Consider the following 19,682-nt stretch of genomic DNA (forward strand, 5'->3'; position numbering starts at 1 on the left):
ACGTCTCTGGTTGCAGTAGTAGTCTACAGTAAAGAATTTCTTCCTAATATCTAATCTCAACCTACTCTCAGGTAAAAGCCATTCCCCCTTGTCTTGTCACTATGTGCTCTTGTAAAAAGCCCCTCTCCAGGTCTCTTGTAGGTCCTTGGGTACTGGAAGGCTGCAGTAAGGTTGCACCAGAACCTTCTCCACGTTGAACAATTCCAACTCTCTCAACCTATTTTTGCAGAAGAGGTTCTCCAGCCCTCAGCATCTTCATGGCTCTTCTCTGGACTTGCTTCAGCAGCTCATGTCATATTGGGACACACAGCAAAGGTTCGTGCTGTGTCTCTCAATAAGTGGGAGGAAATGTTTTCATTCCAATCCAACTGGCACCCTTTTGAGCTGGATTTTGCATTGTAATTTGATAAAGCTGCGGGCTGCTGAAAGCACTGATTTTTTGGTCACTGAAAATTGTTTGGGAGTGGAGAAAGAACTGTTCCAAGCACTGTATTGAAAGATACAAGGAGAAAAAATAATGGAAGGAAGGAAGACAAACCAAATTCTTTTAGCTTATTTTAGTGCTAAGAAGGTTGCTGACTTCTGAAAATCCAATTTTAGAAACCTTAAAGTATGCTCAGACTGCAATGCTAATGTCCTGATAGAGATGAGCAAATAAATAGCACTGTATTTAAGTGAAGTATGCTTGGGGCTTCAGGTGTAGTCCTGAGTTAGCCCTTTGGCAGGAGCATGGTATTGCTGGTTGTTGCTGGTTCTTACTGCTCTTTGTTTTGGGTTGCTGTTTTGTTGCCTGAGAATTTTAGAATTGTTTTGTGTTCTGTTTTTTTTTTGTTCCATTCCTATATACTATTTTTTCTGTGATGAAAAAGGCTTCCTCTGCTGCTGTTCTGCAGAATGGGAAGAAAGCATCCCAGTGAAGTTCTTTGTTCAGAGTGCTGCTGGGGTCTTATATCTCTTATATATAAGAAGTCATATTTCAGCTTCATCAGTCCTTTTCTGCAGTCGGTCTGTTTGTAGCTGAATCCAGAGTTGTCTTGCCCTCAGGGTATCTTGGCCATGGCACTCTTGTTGGCTCAGCTAAAGGAAATCTTGTGCAGGGAGAAAGGCGAAGGAAGCCACTGCTGTGTGTAGTGTATTCCAGACTGAGCAAGAGCATCCTTTGGTCTTGCTTCACATTTGTCCACTGCCTGTGTTGGCACACAGGTATTTGTTTTCACGTATGTGGGAGAGAAGTCCTGCTTTTGGGTACTTACAAGATTACTGAGATGTGGTAAACTGATTTTTTATTTAGTTAGCTAGGGAGTATTGCCAGCCTCAATGACTATATTTTGACTGCAAAGACTTGTATATCTTAATTTCCCTCTGGCAAAAGCTTTACATAAGGTATTGAATATCATTTGAGCATAAACTTTGTTTAACTAATGGTGAAAATAATTTCCACAGTTAGTTCTCCATTAATAATGTTTAAACATGTGAATCAAAGGAGTGTTAGTTTGAATGACGTAGCTGGTCCCATTTGGTTTAGTTGGTTGAGGGAGGAGTGAGAAATCCAGATGGAAAATGCAGAAAACAGGAGTGACTTCATCAGTTTGAAGCTTAAATTATGCTCAGAGGCAATAGTTTCTTGCATTAACATCAATATCTGGAGAAGAGAAAGAACAACCCAAAACAAATTTAAACCCCGTAACCTAAAAACAACCCTCCCCTTCGTCTCGCCACCACTAGAATGCTGAGTTCAGATTTCTGTAATTAAAATTGTTTACCAAACCCATGTTGAGCAATGTCTGAGCACACAGCATGTGTACACTTCACTGCAAGTTCACTGTAAAGCGTACAGTGTAAACCATTATTTTAAAATATTACAATTCATACCGTGTAACCACATGCTTGCATTTCTGCAATTAGGGTAGAGCTTACCTGTAAACCAGCAGAAGAATTTTGGAAATCAAATTCATGACATGCTGTTACTTTAATGCTCTCTTAAAATAAGGTTTGAAATTAAAAATACTTTTCACAATGACTCATTTTGACAGAATGACGTCAAGAGCAGTGTGGGGACTGACTTAATATTCTACCAGACAACTTCCATCAATAACACTTTCAGGATTGAATCTTTTCTTCTTGTGGGCATCATAATAATATAATCAATTTCTGAGATTCAAATTTGAGTCTGATCTTAAAATACTTTTTTGGAAACATTGAGGTATTCATATGGCTTAAGATGGTGATTTGTCAGATGTTTTCTACTTTAGTATCTAGCCAAAATACCTTAAAGTAGAGCTGCTCACAGCAAACATTTAGAATAAATACCACTGCTTTGCTTCTAGGTGAAGCATGAGCTCTGTTGCATGAACAGTCAAGGTTTAAAAGGTAAAATGCCATTTTTATTCTCTCAGCCATGGGGTATTTTTCAGTGAGCATGGAACCAACACCCTTGGCATCACTCAGCAGTGCAACGATGAAATTTTGACACCGCCTGAAGTCAGCAGTTACGTTCTTGTGACTACAGAGGCTGCATGCTGTACACCTTGTTCAAGCACATGTGACTGCTGAACTTTAAGTTGCCTGAATGTCTGAATGGCACTAGTAACTTGGCAGACCTTAGGGAATTAAGATTTTATTGTTGATCATGTTCTACTTTCTAGAGTGACCAGTTTTTCTTTCTCGTTTTTTGACATTCATGACACAAGAGAACCTTTACCTTTTTTTTTTTATTATTTTATAAATTGAGAAGCAAAACATTAAATTAATTGTCAAGGTAGTAGAGAATTTCAAATAAATAGTCATTCACTAATGTTAGTGTTATTTATGAGTTAGTCCAGTTTGTTTATGCTGCCGGCAGAGACTTTGGACTTGTCTTCCCATTTGTAAATTACTAATACCTCAGTACTTCAGTGCTGTACATAGACCTATCTATTGAATTTTCATTTAAAGCACTTCAGTGCTCATGTTAAAGTCTAGGCTGATATTAGTGAATCTAATAGAAAGGAATAATTTGAAGGAATCTGATGTGGAAGAAGGTAACTACCACTTTCACAGCTTTCTGCACACTACTGCTTTCAGTACAAGTTCTTGACTATAAATGATACTTTAGTGCATAACTCTGCTTCTTTGCTAAGCAAGGTTTTGCTTAGCTTCTCAAACACTGAGTAGAAAACTAATGTCTTTTATTACAAAAAATACCTAGTGCATTTTATATAAGTATGTAACTTAATAGTTCTTTAAAATATTGTCTGCTTTTGGAGTAACTTGCAGTAGCTCAGGAGTATCAACATTACATTTAAAAAATAATTGTAAGTGATCTATCTAGTAATGTATCTGGTTAATGTCCTTTTAAATCAAACACTCAATTGTGGAGTGGTAGACTGCTAAATAACCTTAAAGCTGTTGAGTAGAAAGAATGCAAACAGGAACAGGAAGTTTATTCATGAGCATTTATTACTTTCTTAAAACAGTGAATTTGAAAAGCCTGCTTTATGTCTTCGTTCAATATCATTCATTTGTTGTGAATTGAAAAATTATCATTGTCTGGTTGAGTCAGATCACTTTGAGTGAAAATTTGCATCGAAAAATCTTTACAGCTACTTCAAGGTAGTGTTCACTGCATGGAAAAATTCTGCAGTATGTTATTAAAAATTGTAAACTCTTATTAAACTCAGGCATTTCCTTTGTTGGGTGAAGGTTTGTAAGTTTTCTCTCTTTTCAGAGAGGGTGAAGTGATGCAGGTCCTCAAATAAATAAAGCTGAAATTACAAAATTTTCATTGCTGACTTCAGTGAGATTAAACTTGTACCTGTGGCATGTGTGTCTGTGTACTGGCACAAATGTTTGATACCTACAATTACTCTTTATTTGTATTGTCAGATACAGCTTTATGTATTGGATTCATGCTTTGTAAATGTTACAGAAGTAGTGAGTAGCTGTTCAGTACATTACTTAGAAAAGTCCATCTGTGATACAATCTTCTGAAATATTTCAGATTTGTAACTCCATGGATTAATAATTCTTATAGTTTCTTTTCATATAACGTCTTTCTTCATTTTGTCTTTTGCGGAAAGGTGGCTCAGCTTAAAAGTGTTTCTTAAAGGTTTTCTTTCTGTGAAGCAGTTTGTTTAACTTCTGGTTTGAGGTGCCTGTGAAGGATGTTCCTGTGGTTATGACAAACAACCATTTTCTGTGTAACCTTGTCTTGCACAAATGACTGGGTCACAAGAGAGTATAAGCTTATTTTCAAAAGTACAGCAAACAAGAACTGGGGATATTTGGTAACTGTTTTGTAATCTTCTTAGTTTCATAAGCCTTTCTTGACCATATTTAAGACTTGGTCACAAGCTGCTTTTAGTATTTTAGATGGATTTCAGAGTTAAATGAATCGCTTAATGCTGTCTTTGTTGTAATGAAAAGCACTAGAAATGTTTGAAGTGTTAGTTTGATGTAAATGGTTTCTGGTAACTTATGAAAATGCAATTGTTTTAGTTGTCTTTAGATTCACCCTTAAAAGCACGTTTAACTTAACATGTATTTGACATAAATGACTTATAATGTTACATAACTTCTTTTATCAGGAAGGATGTATAGAATGAACTAGGTAGTTTTGCTGGTTACTATTTGTAGAAAAACACTCAAAATTCTGAACCCAAAATTTGGAACAACAAGCCTGCATGTCGCCAGACAATGACACTTACCTATCCCAATAATTGTATGTTATTATACTCCTAATTTAACTGGGAATTTGCCTTTTTTTTTTTTTTTTTTTTACTTCGCTAAGGTTGCAATTCCACTGCTAATACTTTACTTTCCATAACTGTAGCAGAAAACTAATGAAATTGATGATGACTTTTAAAAATGTTTGATTGTTCTACAATATTTATATATGATAATTTTAGAAGAATTTTAATCTCATGCCACAGTTTTGTACCTTTGAGGAACCAAAACACTGTCCAAAGTCTATATGGCAGATAATACTGATGTTGAAATTGTCCAGTTTGACAAAACAAGTTTGGGTGATTTCCTGGGAAATCTCTGAATGCTCTTTTGTCAGTAACAGAAGTGAAAACTGTGTAACCAATTTACTTGATTTCTATACTGTGTGTTCATTTGTCTTTAGCATCAAAAACTGTTAACACTTTTTTTTTTTTTTTTTCTCCCTTCCCTCCCCCACTCAGGGAGGCAATAATGCAGGGCATACAGTCGTTGTGGATGCCGTGGAGTATGACTTTCATCTTCTGCCAAGTGGGATCATTAATCCAAAAGTCACTGCATTCATTGGTAAGTGGAACATCTCTAAAAGACAGACAGTACCTTAGTTATAGACCTGTGACACATTAAAATAACAAAATGTATCTGAGGTCGTAGAGGATCAGGATTCTTCAATTTTTCATAGGCCTAGATTGTTTACTGTCTTCCTAATACTGTTTTACTCATTTGTGAAGTTTAGATTACAGAAATGTCTTTCGTCTTCGATAGTTCATCTTTGTTCTTATCTATTCTAACCATGTAAACAGGTAGCTGCCCAGTGTATCTTCATTCTCCCATTCTCTTTTGTTTTCTCTACCGTTTATATATTTTATTCTAACAATACCCCTCTTTTGTTTAATCTTTAGCCCTGTTAAGTACTTACCAGTACTTTTTGAACCATAGTTCTTCCATCCCTTTTCCACTGGATTGTGAAATGAATGCTTAACTCCAAAAGACTTTCACACTCCAGAGTTCTTACCAGAAAGTACTCTCAGGAAAGTACATGGGAAGGCTTAGGGCAGTGGCAGTAATAGGTGATACGAGGATCTATGATCTGTTTGCTTTGTGAAAAGGGATTTAGGCTATCTAGTCTGTTGTCACTAAAAAATTGCTTACCCTCTTACTTCTGTCCCTTCTTGGAATCCTGTTTCCAATCCTACATGGTTGAGGTTTTTCTTCTTTGGATTGCTTGGATGGCCAACCTCCTTAATAATGTGGTGTAGCCCATAGAATCTCCTTCTAAAAATGAAGGTAAACATAAAACATATGTACACACCATTATAACTATGTTTGTGCTTCAGTGCTGCTTCACCAAACAAGTTAGGTCTTTGGGTCACTTAAGGCTATGACTTAGCAACATTTCCATATTGCTCCTTTAATGCCCAGAGCTCCTGTCCCTTACACAGTGTACTTCTCCAAGTCAGGATTCTGTTGCTATGCTCTTCCTGTCACTTCTTCCTGCATGTCATTGCTTTGAGCCTGCAGTCTTGCCTTTCAGTTTGGTATATATGCAAAGAGCAAGTGGTCATTGACAGTTTGCTAAAGAGCAGCTGAAGTGCCTCTGTCGCAAGTTACTTGATTCATAAACAGTCCAGCTGGTAGTGACTGTATACTCCCCAGCAGTAAATCTGTATTTCATGGGATTTGGTGGTTAATTGCCTCTTTTCAGCTGTTACATTGTGACTTGATAATGGGATAGTTATGGATCAACTTGTCCTGCCTAATACTTCTACAGAAATGGAGCCAGTGGGCATGAAAATAGATTCCTGTTGATGATGGGATGTTTGGGATGTTAACTTTTCCTAGTTTTGAGGGCTGAGGCAGATGGTACTACTTCTGTTCTCTTTTGATGTTACTGCACTATGTGTCTTAAGGTTATTGCTTGAAAACAGTAAAAAAAAATTATGCCCATTTGCCTTTTGTTCTTTGGTGGACTTGGTTGAATAAGAAGGCCCCCACACTTTAACAATACAGTAGTTGGGAGAGAACTTTTTACAAACCCTCTTGCCTGTATCTTCTGCCTTTTGGTCTTGCCTGTTCTGAAGTTTTTTCTAGATTCTTTTAGGTATGCCTTAGGTATAAAATCTCTTTCAGGGAAAAAAAAAAAAGGCTTAGTATTCTCCTGAAAAAACATATGTTTTAAAAAAAAAGGATAAGGACAAAGTGATTGGACTATTATAATAGAGTATTCCTATTGTTTAGGACTGCATCATAAAGGTAATAGTGAAGAAGTCTTAAAATACTTTGTATTTTGATGTTTAGAATGCTTTTATCGGTATGAAATTAGGTGATATGCAAATAGTTTTGGATGGCAGAGCCCTTCTTCAGCTAGATGATGTTCTGCTGGTAGTTTTGAATCTACTGAGTTTGGTATGGCCTTCAGATGGTTCAGTTTTGCTGTGAGAATTTTCCTTCCTAGGCACTCAGTGATGCTGGCTAATTGTATGATCTAGTAGTCTTTTACTGAGCAATGTAGCAGCTGTAGGAAGGCGAGCTTGATTTTGATAGGGCTTTTTCCTCTGTTGTTTTTGCTAGACTATTAACAGTCCCACCTTTATGTACAGAATATTCTGTGTCTGTTTACAGCAAAATAGTGCCTGCAAGGATGCTAGTGTTTATAATGGTGATAGAAATGTGCCCAGCTTTTAGAAAACAATAGGCTTATTAAATGAAGTACAAAGAGGGAAGTTAATTTTAGATATGAGGAAGAGGAAGTAGGGTTTCAGACCATTCTACAATTCTGTTACTGTTTGTACTGGTCTAAATTGAAAGTTTGTTGCATTTATTTAGGAAGATGCAATGTATATAGGTAGAAATGCATACTTTAGGAGCAAATCTGGCTTAGACAAATTCCTAAGAATCAAAATTGCAGTAAATTAAAGAGCTTAAACAAAATACTCTGCACGCTCTTCAAACAAAAAATACTCTTCAATATATGAAGTGTCTTGGAACTGTTTGAAATATTTTTTCCCAGGCTCAACATAATTAATTAAATTTTGTATAATGATTTTCTTCAGGAAATGGTGTTGTCATTCATTTGCCAGGACTCTTTGAAGAAGCTGAAAAAAACTTAAAGAAAGGAAAAGGTGAGAATTTGAAGATACTACTTTTAAAATAGTTTGTGGCGTACTCCTCAAATGATTTAGATGGAGGATGCCTCTGTAGAGGTTCCATACGATGTATTTTTCCACAGCTCCTTTTAGCTGTTGCTTTCTGACAGGAGTCTTGCTGTAAGTGCCAGAGCCCTTGTGGGAAGGTAGATAAAAGGAATCTCTGTACAGTTTCAGAATATAATCTAAATCCGAATTGTCTGCAGACATTTTTATTTGCTTTAAAAAGTGAATTTAAGAAGTGAAATGGCTTTTTTTAAGTGTGTTAACCTGTTCAAAGTCATTTTACCTCTTAGAATATTGGTGTACACTTCGATGACCATGTTAATGTAAACAGTTGCTATGGTAATCACTTCTTGATTCAGAACTCAGTTTTTGGATACTTCATGTTATGTCTATAGCCATGCTTGGCAGCAGGCTGCTAGAAGCGGGGAAAATCAATGGTCTAGATTATTCAGAACCAAAAGAGCTACTAATGGTTTGCTAAAATTGAGAAGCTAGTAGCTTGAATTCTTCTTCAGAATAAGTCTGATTTTCTCATATGTATAGGTTGATGCCAAGTTTTAATTACTGAAATTATTTTTTTTTCTCTGTAATGTGATTGCTCAGTCTTAAAATAGATTGAAGACTAAGCATGAAAAGTATTTATATTTTATACATCAGAAGACAAAAATGCTATACAAAACATAATTTAAATTATTTCATTTTTGCCTTTTAAGGACTGGAAGGCTGGGAAAAGAGACTAATAATTTCTGACAGGGCTCATATTGGTAAGTTCCTGTTCATTTGTTTGTTTTTTTGTTTTGGTCTGGGCTTTTTTTGTTAAGTTTTACTTTTTATGGACTTTCTCTGTCAGTAAAAGTCTGATAATTTTTAGCCATCTCTTTGTATAGGTACTTTTCTTTGGATTAGGTCTCCCTGGGTTGCTTTGATTTATTGAAGGTCCTAGAAAAAAATTTTCACTCAGAACCCTCCCAGGTTTATGTTCTAGTGATTTTTTTAAAAATCCTATTCCATAAGCATCACCTAGGCAGGAAAGCAGGTTCACTTTCTAATCTTCAGTTTAGAAGCATGGAACAGTCAGAAAGCATTCAGAAGTGACTTGACTAAGGATGCATTCCCCTTTTGGTGTAAAAGTGGTGCTGCTCACAGTAACGATTCTGCTGGGAAATCAGGTGTCTGGGTGTGATTTGAAACTAATGGTCTCCCTCTACCAAGGAAATTGCCATATGCTTCCTAAAGGAGATTCTATGGGAAGGACTCTGTAGAGATGAAGAGAATGGCTGCCCTCCTTGCAAGGAGCTCATTAGTGAAGCACCAAATCCAGCCTATGGTTGAGACAGCACTGCAGTTCAAAGCCTGAAGTAAAATAGTATTGAGTCCAATCCACCAACACAGAGCTTTAGAAACTCTTCCTGTACCACCCCTAGTACATCTTGATAACATAAATTCATCCTTTAGATTAGATAGATTCATCTTTAGATATTACAACGTTACTGCTGCCTGTGGGAGTCATTTTCTGAAGATGTAAGCTGTTTAGGACTTTATAAGGTAAAAGCCTGTAACGTGGGGGAAAAACAGTTTTGCTTTTGGTTTTGCTTTCTTGGATTTTGCTTTGTTTTGTTTTTTACACCAATCTGGAATAGCTTAGTGAGTGAACTTCCTGACAGTTATTTCAGAGTAAATATGTTTTTTCTTTGGAGTAACTAATGAGTTTGAAATAGTTGAGTAATTGTTTCTAAGTTATCAGTATCTTTTCTGATAGTAGAATCACTGTAGGTGAATTATTTGGTAATTGTTTGATTACTGGAAAACCTGTTCTGTGGTGATTATATTGCAGTGGCAATGCTGTGAACTTTTCATAATTAAACAGATTCTGAGTAAAAAGGACCAGTTGCTGACTGTTACTCATAATCATTCAACCTTTTCACAGAAATGAGTTTTCATAGTGCCTCTATTTAGAAAGTTTTGATGACAATTTTAAAGTCTGTTATCATGATAAAAATGTCTTCTCTAAAATGGGTATTGATCTGTGAATGATTTGTCTGTAGCAAAAGGTCAGCTGAAGGTAGGTTCACACTACTGGCCATAATGTAATTCTTTAAAATACAGGAATACATGGAAATAAACACAAAGCCAATTTGGTAAGGCAAAGAGGAAAACCACTCTTGTTCTGGAGAGATTAGCAAACTTACTAAATGGGTCTTTCCTGTGCAATGTTTATATAGTTTTTAACTTTTGGGAAATAGTACTTAAGAAAACCAATTAAATTAATTCTGTTAGCCTATAAGCTGTGCACCAGCCCACTAATCTTTGTATTTGACATGAGTGGTGTAAGATTTTGGGGGATGGCAGGGGCGGGGGGGGACACACAGATGTGTGTGTGTCTTTTGAGTTTTGTTGTTCTGTTTTGGTTTTATGGTAGACAAAGTATTGCTACAAGAGATACTTCGCATAATCTTTATCATTAATAACAATATAATGCAAAAAAACATCAGGGCTTATGAAGTTCACTTCTGTTACGTATAACAAGCATTGGTGGGAGCTTTTGTATTTTCAAATAGTTTTAATTGATGTTGCCTAAAATGTAAAAATAAAATTGTTTAAGAAATACGTAGAATGGGTGAGACTGTTAACTTTCAAGTGTCTCCTGAATTTTAGCAGTATAACCTTTTTTTTGCTATATCCTATTTCCAGGATTTTTTTTAACTGCATTTTTTCTTCATTAACCAAATATTCTTTGGGGCCACTACAAAGCCGAAATGGCTTAGTTATTCCGTGGGATGTGTATACTCACTCTGAAAATATTCTACAAAATAAACACTTTTTAAAAAGTCTCTGATAAACCTTAGTACTCTTCCCTGTGAAAAAATGTAAAAGAGAAGAAAAAAACTCCTGTAATTTTATTTGCCTTTCTTCAGTGTGTATATTTATTTTCCACATTGGTTAACAGGCGTAGAGTTAGTCTGAAGAAATCATTGCTGATGTAATAATTTATTTCACACAAATTTTCAACTTATTTTATTTTTGTAGTGTTTGATTTCCACCAAGCTGCTGATGGCATCCAAGAACAACAGAGGCAAGAACAAGCAGGAAAGAAGTAGGTAGTTTTATTTTGTCAAACATGGGATGACTAAGTACAAACAGGACTTAATACTCTGTTTTGCTTTGTCAGTAGGTTAAAAAAATTATCCATGTGGCTGTTGAATGTGGACTATGAGGGATTATTTCTTACACTTTATCTTCCAGTGAAAGATTATATGCTTAATTAAAGGGCTCTGTCTTTATGTTTTGCCTTATGAAAAGATTTCTAGTTGGTAATTTGCTAGTTCCTGCTTCCTAGTGTTTTAGTTGTTTACTGGAGGTATTTGTTTCTGTTAGAATATATTTCTCTTTATGAATATTGAAGGACCCCTTTGGCATCTCCAAATAACTGAAAGTCAGAGGTGCATGTTGATGCTCACATTGTCTTCTGCAGAATGCTACTGACTTTCTGAAGTGCTTTCAAAACTTTTAGAAGCTATCTTGCTATGTTTTTAACTTGTGCTTTCCAAGTAGCTCACTAGTTCTTGGGGATGGGGAAGAAGCTGGCAGAATTATGTGACCTACTTACAGCTGGGAAGCAGTATAGTGCTGTAGACTTCTCAGATAACAATAAACTTAGAAGAACTTCCTAAAAGAGAGATTATATGGATGAAAAGTAATTTAGACATACATATCTGAAAAATATTTTCTGTTTTCCTGGCTCCAACTGAGGTATTTAGAATGAAATGAAATATTTCTTATACACAAACATAAAATCCATACTCTTTGTGCTGTTGCTTTATGGAGAACTTTCTTTAGGCCTTCAGGACAGTGTTTTAGGAAGATGTTTATTTAGTTTCGGTTCCTAATACTGAAGGATGTTTTCTTGACATTTGGTTCCTTAAGTGTAAAAGTTCAGAATTGTGTACAAATAAATATGTAAGCATTCACTAAAGTGCAAAAAATCATTGGTTTAAAACAGAAGTATGTAGAAGATTAACATATTTGCTTGTGTCAACAGAGCTATTCTGACACTAGGTTGCATCCTAAAAATATCTTTGGTCTTAAATGCTTGAAACAATGTTAAATGCTCACAATTAACAGCATTTCATTTTATGCTAAGGATGAAATAGCTTTAAAGAAAAAACACCTTTATATCAATAACTCTATATTATTATCTTTTCAAAGTCTGGGAACTACCAAAAAAGGAATTGGTCCAGTATATTCGTCAAAGGCAGCTCGAAGTGGACTCAGAATGTGTGATCTTGTTTCTGATTTTGATGACTTTTCTGAGAGGTAATTACTGTACACAGTTGTAAGCATAGTTTTCAGTTTCTGGATAGTACCCTGTGTAAGCAATTACATTTGGTTCCTGTTAATTTTCTTAATTAAAAGCTATTTAAAAATAAAAATTATGTATAATTTTATTAAATTATTCAATCATGATTACTATAATATTTCATGGTTTGAAATGGTTTAATTACCAAATAACTGCAGTTATTTAACCAGTAAAAATTGAGGGTTGGTGGGAGGAAAACAAACAGAAACCTCAGTCCAGCATTTTTGCCTTTCAGGTTCAAAGTGTTAGCCAATCAGTACAAAGCAATATATCCTACCTTAAAAATAGATATTGAAGGGGAATTGGAAAAGCTGAAGGTAAGACTGCTTCTGTCTCTTTGATGATATAATCACAGTGTGCAGTTACTTGTATGCAAATGCCTTGGTGTGACTGATGCTTGTGCTTGTGTGAGGAGTTAGGAGTTTTCATGGGAAACCATATGTATCAGTGTTGCAAGATCTGCTGCTATCCTTAAGGACACTCTTGGCCCTGTTTTGTGCAACATTTCAAAACTTACTTTCAAGAGAGATACTGTGAATTTTAAGAAAAAGGCTTGTATGGAGTGATATCTTCTTGACTTCTACTTCTCAAACATACAGTCTAGGAGAAAAACCAGGATTGCAGTTGGGGGAAGTATGTTTCATTGTAAAGCAGAATGTTAAGTCCTTGTCTCAGAAAGTTAAGAACTGAAGTAAATAGTTTCTCCAAGTAATAAGCCTTAAAAAAAAAAATACTGTTGAGCAACATGGAAAAATAGAAATTGATAGCAGCGAAATTGGAAATTGATAGCAGGAACTAATGAAGCCTGATTGCCAGCAAACTAGTCTTATGGTTAATTTTGAATTGTGATTTGATGTTTTCCCTGAGATTAGGACAGTTGAGAGTTTTCTCATTGGTATTAGGTTTTAGTTGCACAGGATCCAAATTATCTGAAAATTTTGTGAGGTGTCTTACTGTTCTACCAAGCATTTTTATTCATGCTTTTTATAGAAACTTATCTGTATGAGATTTTTTTTAACCCTTAAAATGTCAACCAAATGTGACATTGTTTAAAACCACTGAGGTGTGTGGGGAACAGGGAGGGCACACACAATTACATGATAATTCTTTAAGAAAATCAGGCCAAAGAAATAATCCTTCCTCCAACTTTAATTTTTACAGCTTTAGTGTAGAATATCTGGGAGTTCTTAGCACTTCTATTTGTTTTACTTTAAATAAGGCCTGTTGCAAATGTTATATTACTTATAATACTTGTGTTCTTGTATTTTTATTAATTTGTAGGTCTAGAAACCAGTTACAGTTGATTGCTTCATAATGGTTTATAGTTTACTTAATGCAATTCAGGATTACAGAATATCTGAAACTCCTTGTTAAGGTTGAAACATAACACATATGGGTAGCTTGAGGAAAATTACTTGTCTTATGCTACTGCTTATGCTACTTGTCTTATGCTACTTGATTCCATTCTGAAAGACAAAGTGTTACATTTTATGTGGAGTGAATTGTTAAAATGAGAACTTCCATATGTTCTCATGGAGAAAGGCTGTGTATCAAGTGATAATCTGAACTTGATTGGCTTCTTGCATCCAGCTACTCAGTGACATTCAGGCATTTGATGCTGAATTCCAATAAATAACTTCACTTTTACTTGAAAATTATAGCTCACAATTGTGTGCATTTGTTAGCTTCAGATGGCCAGAAGTGGAACTCCCTGCAGGAGATGGCCAGAAGTGGAACTCCCTACATGCTGATTTTGGGGGAGACATTTTGAACACTTGGAAATGAAAGACCAAATACAGTACAGTGATAATACTCATGCTTGAATAATTCTAAAGAAGTTTGAATTTTTCTTTCCTCCTCATCCTTGCCCCTTTTTTCTTTCCTCATAGGAAGAGTGTACTTATCTGTTGTGTAAATCTGAGTTTCACATTCTTCCTCCCTTTATTCACATTATGACATATTTAACATTTCTTTCCTCTTCAAAAGGAATATGAGCATTATTATGAGCGAACAGTAGCAATTCTGCTCTGGCTGCCTTTATCATAATGAAATTATACTATACACTAGTCTTTTGTGTTATTCAGGGCTACATGGAAAAAGTAAAACCAATGGTAAGGGATGGTGTTTATTTCATGTATGAGGCTTTACATGGACCACCAAAGAAGATCTTAGTTGAAGGTGCAAATGCAGCACTGCTGGACATAGATTTTGGTAGGTATGGTCTTTTTGAGACACATGTTGATATACACTTGCATTGTGAAAAAGGAACATTAAGTATAAACTCTCCTGTGATAAGCTGTTCTCATGGTAAGAGTGGTTTTTGTTTTGGAAGAACAGCACTCTATATGACTAGCAAATAATAACGAGGTGGTGAGAGTGTGTGTAAATTTAATTATTTCAAAAAGCTGTAGACTCTCCCAAGAGTAATAATTTGAATGACAGTAAAGGTCAAGTGGCTTCTGTTAGAGTGTAGGTACTCCTTCAGCATCTCTAAATTTTAAATGAAATCACTCACAATTTTTTACATCTGTGGAAATCACTTGAGAATAAAAATGGAGATATTTGAGAGGCAAAGCATATATGCAAAATACTTTGTGACTTTTGAAAAATCAGCTTGCTTTTTTTAAAAAGTCTCTATATAACAGTTTTCCTGGTTTTACATTGTTGGGAAAGGTGTTGGTAATCTGGATTGCTAATGAGGCAAGACTGAAAAGATTATCTCAATCTATTTGATATTCAAAATAATGTAGTTTTTCTTAAAACACTCTAAGTTTGCTAAGAAGTTAGAAGATTCTAGGTAGCAGAAGTAGCTTCTTTTTAATGGGATTATTATGTTTGGTTACTACATTGTAATGACAGATAATCTGCAGCCTCTGTGTAAGCATTAGCAGTCTATGTGATTGGCTCCTGCATTTTGTCACATTTTTCTTCTCATTTGCCTTGTAATGGGATATTTTTGTTGTTAGGAAGATGCTAACACCTGAAATTGCAGCCTGTAAGGACTGCTGTCAAACATTTATGAAACTGGCATGCATTCAGCTTTCAACCAATATGAGTTCTGGTATTGGGCATTTTCAATCATACTCGGTCTGAAAACCTCTTCTTTTAAGAGTAAGATATGTCTTAGATCAGTCACTGTAAGTGTAAGCACCAAACTTTCTCATGATAATCTGAATATTAGAAGACACATCGTTTTTTAACAAGACAAAAAAAAGTAAAGAGGACGGAAGTCTTCAGATATGCTTGTCACTGGGAAATCTTTGATGCAAAATGGAGATATTTGCAAAAAAGGTCTAACAAGGGGGGTTGTCTTCTTGTAAATTGTGAGTATTTTGGATTTCATGTAAATAGAAGGTGCAGGCAGTCTGAAACACATCAGATATATCTATAATAGATACACAGTTGTTCAGATTAGTTCGACTTTTTTCCTGCCTCTGCTGTGAGGCAAAGAGAGTCCAAACACACAAGAAAACTTGCTCTCCATAGGTAGATACCATCAGTGGATTGGACACTTGTGGCAACAGTAGACAAGCCCTAGTCCAAAGGTTTGGTGTTGCCAGTTTGGCTATTAAGCATTCTGTATGAGGCTGTTGTCTGTGCTTTGTTGCACAGAAGTCTCAATATTGAAGCAAGTTTTGTGAATGTGTGTCTATTGGCTGTGAGGACAGTAAATGCCCAGGCTTGCAGTCCATCACACTTTTCTGGAGCTTATAGTGAAGCTCACATGTGCATTTGTCTGGGAGTCGGGGGGCGGGTATGGTCTTCTATGTTTTTAAGCATGGAGTAATGACAAAGCAATGTAAATATACCAGACTGGGAGGTGAAAGTGAATTAGAATTGTTCATTGAACCTGTTTTTGACATCCACTAGCTATATTCACCTCTCATTACTAAGAAAAGTTTTACCACTGTGTTCTAAGATTAAAAACTAATTAATGCTTGCAAACTGCTGTTACGTATCACCTGTAAGCATGGGTCTTTCTCTGGAGTGATTTGAGATACCTGAAGCTAACCTGTGAAACCTCACTCATCAGTCTCTGAAGGATTTTTGACTTTGTAAAGATGTCCATATTGCTGAAAGAACTGTATTGCTTTTACTTCCTTTTGTCTTGGTTGTTCCTCTCTTACCTATCTCTGAGTCATATCAAAAGACATACAAAACGATCTGACACAACAGGTACAAGTATCTTGCTTATGTACAGTTATAGTGAGGCTGAAGAATTTGTTCACAATTCGACTGAGGACTGGCATGCTCAGTTTCATTTGCCACTACTTAATGAAAAAAAGGTATAAACCTAAGGATTTTGAGATGTTTAACTCTTTTCTTTGCAGCCCAGGCTGCGTTTTAAATGACAGCTGAATATTTAACTAGAGACAGACTTGTATTACTAGACTGTATTCCAGGAGTCTTCATTTTTTCATGATCTTTTTTCATTTGGTTATGCAAACAAAGTTGTTCTTTCCAGAATTCTGTATTTCATTGCAATTTCTTATCCTTATAATGTGCTATTTTATTTTTCCTCCAAAATAAAACTGTTTAAACCCAGTGGTTTAATAATTTGCTAAACCAAATATTTTGATTTTTAACAGGCACATATCCTTTTGTGACTTCATCAAACTGCACAGTTGGAGGTGTGTGCACAGGTCTGGGCATGCCACCGCAGAACATCGGGGAAGTGTATGGGGTTGTGAAAGCCTACACAACCAGAGTTGGAATTGGTGCCTTTCCTACAGAACAGGATAACGTGAGTATTACAGCCTCAGGTGTGACCTGCTGGGTGAAATAACTTGGTGTGTCTTACCTGAATTTTATTAAGTCAGTGTTAACAATGGTTAAGTGCAAGTACGTAAGTGACAATGTGTTTAGATATCTCAATCTTCTGATTCTAGACTGAGCTTACTGGACTGCCAAATACGATGGCAATTTTCTTAAACATTTTTCTGGAATAGAAGGTTAGAACAGGAACAAATTTTGCAAAGTTTGCCTAAAGATCATTCTCTTGAATTAGAAAGAACATTTTGTATTGCTGTCTTCATCCTAATGGACAGCATTGTGAAAAACTGGGGGAAGGACTTTAAAGGTAACTTACAATATATTGTAAAATGTTAAGTAAACACCTGCATCATGTGTTGCAAATCAAAGAAACCCACGCTGATGTGTCTTACTCTTTGTTAGGAAATTGGAGAATTGCTGCAACAGAGAGGCAAAGAGTTTGGTGTTACCACTGGTAGGAAGAGAAGATGTGGCTGGCTGGACCTTGTCTCACTCCGATATGTCTATATGATTAATGGATTTACTGCGTGAGTTGTGTGCTGAGCTTTGCTGGCAACTTGACAGAAAATAATGAAATGCTGTAGATTACTGTAATTTCTACATATAGCAGTTAGTAACATTTGCACTATTAATATTGATCTGTTGATTGTTTTGATATTTTGGTAAATTAGCTATTCCTCATTTTTCCTTTCATTAAATATTTTTTAAATTTAATATTTTCATACATGTAGATTTTTCTCTCCTTTCTTTATGGAGATTTCTGTTGTTAGTTTGTCTTCAAAATAAAATAGATGGAAACCCATCAGTATCTCCATTAGTATTTGTAAGTATTAAAAATATGTATGTCTTTGGGATGTTAATCAAAATGAAAGGTAGGTGCCTGAACCAAACTGATATAAAATTTCTAGCAGATCAAATAGTGAAAATACATGTTTTATTTAAATAGTTCTGTTTTTCTTGTTCTTTGTGGGTTTTGTTTTAAATAAGATGCAGCCAGGTATTTGTAGAGCCAGTGTTTGATTATTTTTCTGCCTTTACTGTAGGACAGGATCATGTAGCAGAGGACAGGAACAAACACCAACAGGCATCATGCAATTAAATGATTATGCCTTAAATGGTTAGGGATCTTGGCAACACCCTTACCATATAAAATTATAGCACTTAAAGCCATAGACAAATTCATTCAACTAGAGAATACATGTTCTTTGATTTTTTACGCATTTTCATGTAGTACTGGATCAAAGAATGCAACAAAAGCTGTGTTTAAGCCTTTTTTGTTGCTGTTGCCTTGTTTCAGTGGTTGTTAGTATTTTTGGTTTGGGGTGTTCTTTTTAAATCAGACAAGCTGACAGATTAGTGCCATATGAGATATTTTTCTAAAGAAATAAAAGTAGTTGCAGGAATCAATTTTGTTTGATTCTTTGTTGTTTTGGGGCTTTTTTAAACAATGTGATAAGATTCAAGAATTGAACTTGTTAACCAGAGTAATGTTTCTTTATAGATTGGCACTTACCAAATTGGATATCTTGGATGTATTTCCAGAAATCAAAATTGGTGTTGCATACAAACTAGATGGTGAAATCATACCTCACTTTCCTGGTAAGACTGCTTATTTAAAAAATTTAAATTTTAGTGAAATGTAATGTGGTACTTTTAAATGCATTTGACTTCTGCTTGTAAAACTTACAAGAACTTTTGCTTCAGCATCAAGCGATTAATGTCTTCCAGGTGCACTGGGCATATCTTTTACCATACCAGTGCCTGCACCCTAAAGATTCCTGTACCAAATACTGGATTTTGTCTACTAGCAAGATTCAAAGATCTGTATAAAGCTTGTAAAACATAACTGTTGCTACTACTTGTCCTTTTTATCTTCTACAGCCTGCATCACCTTCAAGCTAAATTGGAAGCTTGTTTCATACTCTAAACTCTATTATCTTGTTTCCACTACTGTACTGATGCCCATTTTTAGCAGGCCAGGTCTTCATTTAAGTATGCAGTGAACCCCATAAGAGAACTGGTCCTGTTGAAAAGCCAAGTTTTTCTTTCCTTGTTACATTTCTAACAGTTGACTTCCCTTTAATGAACTATGGAGCAGCCAAAAACCCACAAAAGCTACACTGTGTAAAAGAGGGACAAGGGATGGGACAAGAAATGAACAACCAGTTCAGGTGAAAGCAAGACTATTTTCTTATATGTGACCAAGGTACATCAACTTAGCGTGACAGAAACTGTAGTTCTTGAGGAGGCCAGTGGTCATTTTTACTTGAAGAGTGTACCTGCATGTTAAAATATTCAAGTATCGCAAGCCAGTGTTTTTACAGATAATGCATCTTTTTCAGTTTGCAATAGTTAGACATACTGCAGAAAAAAAAAGGAAGAACATAAAACAGTACTAAAGACTGAGCTTTTTGATTTTCATAATGTACACATAGATGCCCATTTTAATTCTAATTCTAACATGAGGATTAGAGGCTGGTCACAGGTTACAATTTTTCATGTGAAATCATCATCATTTGAGAACTTCTTGTGGGTGAGGAGGTTAACTATAGTAATTGGATACAACTCACAGCAGGATTTATGTAGTACAAAGATTAATTATGTGTAAAGGAGTAAGTGGTGATCTGCCACTAGTCCTTGAAAATAGTACATGTCTGTTAAGACTAATTCATAAGGAATTTTTAAAAAATCTTTTATTT

At 35.5% G+C, this 19,682-nt stretch overlaps 1 protein-coding gene across 2 annotated transcripts in view; it reads left to right on the forward strand.

Moving 5' to 3' along the window:
• Positions 1-19,682, forward strand: part of ADSS2 (adenylosuccinate synthase 2) — a 34,937-nt gene that overhangs the window by 9,973 nt on the left and 5,282 nt on the right. For both annotated transcript variants that reach the window (XM_041715289.2, XM_012572420.5), the window contains exons 2-11: positions 5,166-5,268; positions 7,755-7,823; positions 8,567-8,617; positions 10,881-10,947; positions 12,060-12,167; positions 12,446-12,527; positions 14,295-14,421; positions 16,800-16,954; positions 17,386-17,510; positions 18,485-18,582. In XM_041715289.2, coding sequence (XP_041571223.1) covers positions 5,166-5,268; positions 7,755-7,823; positions 8,567-8,617; positions 10,881-10,947; positions 12,060-12,167; positions 12,446-12,527; positions 14,295-14,421; positions 16,800-16,954; positions 17,386-17,510; positions 18,485-18,582 — 985 coding nt within the window. The remainder of the gene's footprint in view (positions 1-5,165; positions 5,269-7,754; positions 7,824-8,566; positions 8,618-10,880; positions 10,948-12,059; positions 12,168-12,445; positions 12,528-14,294; positions 14,422-16,799; positions 16,955-17,385; positions 17,511-18,484; positions 18,583-19,682) is intronic.

Source organism: Taeniopygia guttata, chromosome 3 (assembly GCF_048771995.1).
Source record: "Taeniopygia guttata chromosome 3, bTaeGut7.mat, whole genome shotgun sequence".
Lineage (NCBI taxonomy): Eukaryota > Metazoa > Chordata > Aves > Passeriformes > Estrildidae > Taeniopygia > Taeniopygia guttata.